At 46.1% G+C, this 6823-nt stretch overlaps 1 protein-coding gene across 1 annotated transcript in view; it reads right to left on the reverse strand.

Annotated features, from left to right (window-relative positions):
• The window catches only part of LOC111951359 (calcium/calmodulin-dependent protein kinase type 1D-like), a 67373-nt gene that overhangs the window by 22237 nt on the left and 38313 nt on the right, over window positions 1-6823 (reverse strand). Inside the window, exon 2 of the mRNA XM_070434720.1 lies at window positions 2671-2802. Coding sequence (XP_070290821.1) covers window positions 2671-2802 — 132 coding nt within the window. The remainder of the gene's footprint in view (window positions 1-2670; window positions 2803-6823) is intronic.

Here is a 6823-nt window from a genome sequence, read left to right on the forward strand (position 1 = left end):
ACAGACAGACAGACAGACAGACAGACAGACAGACAGACAGGACAGACAGACAGACCAGACAGACAGACAGGACAGACCAGACAGACAGGACAGACAGACAGACAGAAGACAGACAGACAACAGACAGACAGGACAGACAGACAGACAGACAGACAGACAGTGAACAGACACGCAGGAACAGACGACAGACAGACAGACAGACAGACAGACAGACAGACAGACAGACAGACAGACAACAGACAGACAGACAGACAGACAGACAGAAGACAGAAACAGACAGACAGACAGACAGACAGGACAGACAGACAGACAGACAGACAGGACAGACAGAAGAGGATTCCTGATCTCCTCTCATTACATGACAAATCCTTCCACAGTTAATGCCTTATTATTTGACAACTGATTCTCTGTGTCTTAGAGAAGGCCGTGTGTGTGTGTACGTGCGTGTGTGTGTGAATCCCTGTTCAGCGGAAGGATCCAAATAAACTAGTAGGCGACAGAGTGGGCAGAGACTGTGGCACGACACTATACCCCAACTTCACATAAAGGGAGAGAGCCTGATTATATCTTTATGAATGTGTGTGTACCAGTTCTCTATTTTTGACGCATGTGTGTTTCTGAATGTGTGTACACACATGACCACTTGAAGTGTATACATATATACTACAAAAGTATGTGGACACTTGCTCGTCAAACATTTCCTTCCAAAATCATGGGCATTAATATGGAGTTGGTCCCCCTTTCACTGCTATAACAGCCTCCACTCTTCTGGGAAGACTTTCCACTAAATGTTGGAACATTGCTGCGGGGACTTGCTTCCATTCAGCCACAAGAGCATTAATGAGGTCGGGCACTGATGTTGGGCGATTAGGCCTGGCTCGCAGTCGGCGTTCCAATTCATCCCAAAGGTGTTTGATGGGGTTGAGGTCAAGGCTCTGTGCAGGCCAGTCAAGTTCTTTCACACCGATCTCAACAAATCATTTCTGTATGGACCTCGCTTTGTGCACCGGGGCATTGTCATGCTGAAACAGGAAAGGTCCTTCTCCAAACTGTTGCCACAAAGTTGGAAGCACAGAATTGTCTAGAATGTCATTGTATGCTGTAGCATTAAGATTTCCCTTCACTGGAACTAAGAGGCCTAGCCGAACCATGAAAAAACAGCCCCAGGCCATTATTCCTCCTCCACCAAATTTTACAGTTGGCACTATGCATTGGGGCAGGTAGCGTTCTCCTGGCATCCACCAATCCCAGATTACTCCGTCGGACTGACAGATGGTGAAGCGTGATTCATCACTCCAGAGAACACGTTTCCACTGCTCCAATGGTGGCTAGCTTTACACCACTCCAGCCAAAGCTTGGCATTGCGCATGGTGATCTTATGCTTGTGTGAGGCTGCTCGGCCATGGAAACCCATTTCATGAAGCTCCCGACAAACAGTTATTGTGCTGATCTTGCTTCCAGAGGCAGTTTGGAACTCGGTAGTGAGTGTTGCAACCGAGGACAGACAATTTCTACACGCTACGCGCTTCAGCACTCGCCTGCCCCGTTCTGTGAGCTTGTGTGGCCTACCACTTCGCTGCTGAGACGTTTGACAAACTGACTTGTTGGAAAAGTGTCATCCTATGACGGTGCCACGTTGAAAGTCACTGAGCTCTTCAGTAAGGCCATTCTACTGCCAATGTTTGTCTATGGAGATTGCATGGCTGTGTGCTTGATTTTACATTCTGTCAGCAACGCGTGTGGCTGAAACACCCAAATCCACTCATTTGAAGGGATATCCACATACTTTTGTATAAATAGTGCACATGTGAATGACAATGTTTGGGTACAAAGCATTGACCCTGAGGAGGTGTGTCTTGTGACCTCTGCAGGCCATATTAGCCTGTCAATCAGCTGGTTGCCAGGAGATGCTGAGAGTGGCAGAAAGCCGAAGGTCAAACATGGAAGGCGTCAGAGGCTAGGCCACACCCCCCCTCCACTGACTGGATCACCGTGACAACACCTATCCCGCATGAATATTGTCAGGGTCAGTGGTGTCCTGCCTGTCCCTAGGGAACACGCATGGTATTCTGCAATAATAACACCAACACATACTGTAGCCGCCTACTTCTGGACAGTGAGTGACTGAGTGAGTGAGTCAGACCTTGTGGAACTACTGAGCATTGGGCCAGATCCAAGGTGATATCTGACCACACACACACACAAGTCCAAGTCCAAGTCCAAGTCCAAGCAGTGGAGAGGGATTACTGTATTATCCAGTGACGTGGAGATGCATATCTTTGGTTTTATCCCCTGGTGTGTGTGTGTCTGTGTTCATACAGGTCTATACTCAGCTACCTGACAATATGTATGAATAATATGTGTAAAATACATCATGTGTTCCTCACTGGAAGAAAGGATTAGAAGGTACATTCAGTACAGTATCAGTGCTCTGGACACAAGGTAGCTAAGCAAAGAAATAGAAGACAGAGAGGATGTTTTCTATAGTCGCTACCTACCTTAATCTCTTGTTCTGTCAGTGTGACTGTGGACCATGACCTAAAGATAACCGTGAATGGGGAGTAGTGGGAGGGATGCAAGCGTGATGCGCGGTGGTGAAGGGTGCCGGTGTTTCCGTTCGGTCTCCAGGGTAACAGGTGTTAGGGAGGAGAAGGTAGGTGGGAGACTTACTTGCGGAGCACGTTGATCTCGTTCTCGATGCTGCTCTCTTTCCCCTTCAGGGCCTTCTTGGGGATACACTTCACAGCAAACATCTTCCCTGTAGACCTCTCCTGGGCCAACACCACCTCAGAGAATGCCCCGCTAAGAGAGAGAGAGAAAGAAAATATTTGATTAATCAATTAGCAATTGTGTAAGACAGTTCAACACAAGTACAGATACTAAACACAGACATGAAACAGCAAACAAGTTAACAAGGTTTCCATGAGAGAGCGAGAGAGAGGTTGCGGCGGGGAGCTAGAGAGAGGGATTTATGAAGCGTAGTTCATTAATGCAGTCTCAGCTACATGAATCTCATTGTTCTCTGTCCAGCTCATCTGAAACCCTCCAAACCACTCACTCACTATATCACCATCTCCAACACACTTCACAGCCACTCAGCTATCACTCTATTGCTCTCTCCATCGCAGTCTACTCTCTCTCTCATTTCTCTTTATTTATCACTCTCTCGTTGTCCTTCACTCATTGTTTCATGTTCAATCGCTCTATAATATGCTTGATCTCCTCCTTATCCTTTGTCCCAGTTCTCTTGGTCTCTCTCGCTCTCCCTTTCTCCACAGTTCATGTTTATTCTCACTATGTTCTCTCCTCCATATATCGGCTCCCTTCTTCCCACTTCCTCTCCTTCTCTCCCTGCCCCTCCCTCACCTTGTTTTCCTGCTGCGTTCTTCTTGTTAGCTCGGTAGGAAATCAAATTTCATATCTGGTTTGCTTTCATTCATCAGCTGACTAATGGTCCATGCTGCTATGTCAATCAGCAATGAAGGAACGAGGGGAGAGACAGGGTACACATCCTCCCTCTTCCTCTCCACTATTATTCTATTCTTCCGTTCCACGCCTCTCCTCTTCCCGCTCTCGTCGTTCCTGCCTTTGGGACATGGTGCTGGTTATGAATTAATTCATTCTTCCTTTCCTCCCTCCTTTCTGTCCTTCTATTTCACTCTGCTGATGGCCTTTACATAAGGCACAACAAGCATGACAACATCATTTTGGAAAGTGTACAATTTTAGTAATACATTATTAATATAACCTTGGTAATATTCAACCTATCTTAGTGTGTGTGTGTGTGTGTGTTTAGTGCTAGAGTCCAGATAGCCCTAGAGCCATTTAGAAGCCCCCATTTGTTGATGACCGCCGACTCCAAGACATCACCATCTGACACTACAGATGAAAAGCTCTAAAAACACTGACGCAGAGATAAAACAGCAATGCAGGCCTGTCGCTTTGTTACACACACACACACACACACACACACCACACACTCCCTTTCATTTGTGATTCGCAATTACAAACTGGATAGTTCTGGTTCCGCTTGATGGTTGGCCGATTATTCACAAAATCATGGTCTCAGAGTGTTCGCTCGGTATCGCACACGTTTCAATTACTATTGCCAGAGACATAACAGCCAGGCATTAATCGGGAAAGCACACATGATTCTCATACATCTCCCTCCTCAGTCCTTCTTTTCTCCTAGCCTCCATCGCTATCCTCTCTTCCTCCATTTCTCTCTCTGTTGGAATCCTTCTTCTCCCCTATATTTCTTCTCACATTTATCACCAAAAGAGTATTCCCTTCTCCACACCTCACCTCCTCTTCTCTCACTCCCTCTGCCCTTTCGCTGAGTTGCTCACACATCTGTCACACTGGCAGCTGATCTTATTGGGTGTTCAGGTCTCTTCATGTGAAGAAGGTTTATTCTCAATGGAAACTAGTAACAGACCCATTGAAGCTAATCAAAGCACACACAGCCTTATAGAATACTATAAACACATTAAAACAAGTGATCTGTGATTAAGCTGGGTGCTGGTCATGTCACTTTTACTCAGTGCATGAACGAATGAAGCGAGAGCACACACCTGCTACACACCTTACAGAGGGGTCTGAACTGAGCTCCAAACTGTACTAAGATCTCCTGCTCCCTAATCCACCATAATCCCTCTCCTACCAGCATGACCTGGGAGCACACACATACACCCCTTCTTACCCAGGGCGAGGTCACCCAGCCTCCACCCATCTCCCTGGGCTGCAAGAGCCAGCTGGTGTCTCTCTCACACACACACACACACGCAGCAGTCCCATTAGGAAGGCTAAGACTGGGTCACCATCTCTATATACTATGAATGTGTATTTAGTCACTGTCCAGGGAGAAGGAAAGAGACCGACCACATACCGTCAAACCAAAATGCCACAAAAGACAGGGAAGGAGAGAGAAGAGGAAACAGGAGATAGAGACATATACAGTAGAAATGGGAGAGAAGAGAGGGAGGCACGCGTGGGTGAATCCTGTAATTGATAGAGAGAGAATCCTGTGTGTGGGTTTGAGACAGAGAAGAGCTGTATGTGTGAATGAGACCAATAAGAGAAAAGCTGAACGGCGGTGCTGCAGTACAACAAAGACAACCTTTAAAGCATTCACAAAGAACAGAGATAGAGCCACCACAGGGTACATACAGTACAGTATCAACCCCGTCGATTGGCTGGAAATCTCTTTTTATACATTTTTTTGGACAGGGAGCAGAGGGATAGTGTAATACAGCATCTCCCAGCTGTGTTCACACACAAAGGGGCTTTGAGTGTGTGTGTGTGTGTGTGTGTGTGTGTGTGTGTGGCTTTTGGGAGTTGACTAGGTGTTATGCAGTTCAAGTTTGGCCCTGCTGCTATTGCAGTTGATGGCGACATTGGGCGATTTCATTTCCTCAGGTGTATAAACCTGGGTAATTGTCTCAGCGAGGCTCCAGTGGGTCTGTGATTGGATTGAATGGAAACTACATGGGCAGCCTGCAGCCAGTGTAGAGTGTGAGTGTCACTCTTAGACAGATATCCATTGTGGCAGGTCCTCTTGCTTAACGGGGGCCCAATTGAATAATGCTGGCGCTAAGTGATCTCTCCTACAAAGATAGGCTCTCACATGGGAGAAGCATGCACAGGCAGACATGCACACAGATGCATGTGTGAGTGTGTGTAAATATTTTCCCAAGGGAAGAGTTGTCAAAATCAGACACACATCCTGGGTTTCTCCTCTAAAGAGAGAGTGTCTTTGTCTCAGAGAGAGAGAACTATAATAGACTCACAATGTGACAGTGACACAATAACACTGATACAGACATGCAGGATTAGTGGCTTCCCCATTAAATACAGTGGCATTAGGGGGGCTGATTGAGTGGCTGCTTTAACCCTCCTGTGACTACACTACCTAGAAGCCTCTATTGTCATTCCATTCCATGCCTGTGCTCAGCTGCAAGCTGTAATGCTTGGTTTCCTCTGAGCAAGTGTCAGAAGCATTTTGCATTTGATTGCATTTGCATTGATTTTGTATCTTTATTTTTGTACCTTTATTTATAGATACAGATATAACAAAAACAGTACAACCCCAACCCCTCATCCATCCATCCATCAAGGCATCTATAAAAGTAAGTTAAATAGGAAAGAAAAACAGAAACAAACAGTAAGAAACAAAAAATAATTGGGAAAAAAAGTGATATAAAAATTCTTAACAGCACAAATGGCCACTAGAACAGACATGACTGCTTACCAAAACTACGCAAGTTACACTAAGTAAAAGACAGGCTCTCCATGTATTGTATTAATGGGGACCAGGTTAAGTCTAACTTTTGTTGGGACCCATGCACAGTGTACCTGACCTTCTCCAGAGGCAGAGATGACATCACCTCCTTAACCCACTGCATAACGGAGGGCGGCTATGCAGACTTCCAGTGAAAGAGGACAAGGCGGCGAGCTAGCAGCTTTCGCATTTGCCTGATGCGTGGTAGCATTCTGGTCTAGGGGAAGTACACCAAAAATGTCAGTGACCGGTTGGGCCTAACAAAGATTGGCATGACCAAAACATATGTCCCACAGTTGCTGGACTCTGGTGGCATCTCAAACACTTGGGGTCAACATTTGGGTATATTTTTGCCAATCTGTCATTTGAGTAATGGAGACGGTGCAAAACCTTTAACTGAATAAGCCCATGCCTTATGCAAAATGATGATGTGTGGATACGTTCAATACATCGTCGGGGAGATTGCCACCTACAGTGGGGAGAACAAGTATTTGATACACTGCCGATTTTGCAGGTTTTCCTACTTACAAAGCATGTAGAGGT

This window comes from Salvelinus sp. IW2-2015, linkage group LG24 (genome assembly GCF_002910315.2).
Source record: "Salvelinus sp. IW2-2015 linkage group LG24, ASM291031v2, whole genome shotgun sequence".
Lineage (NCBI taxonomy): Eukaryota > Metazoa > Chordata > Actinopteri > Salmoniformes > Salmonidae > Salvelinus > Salvelinus sp. IW2-2015.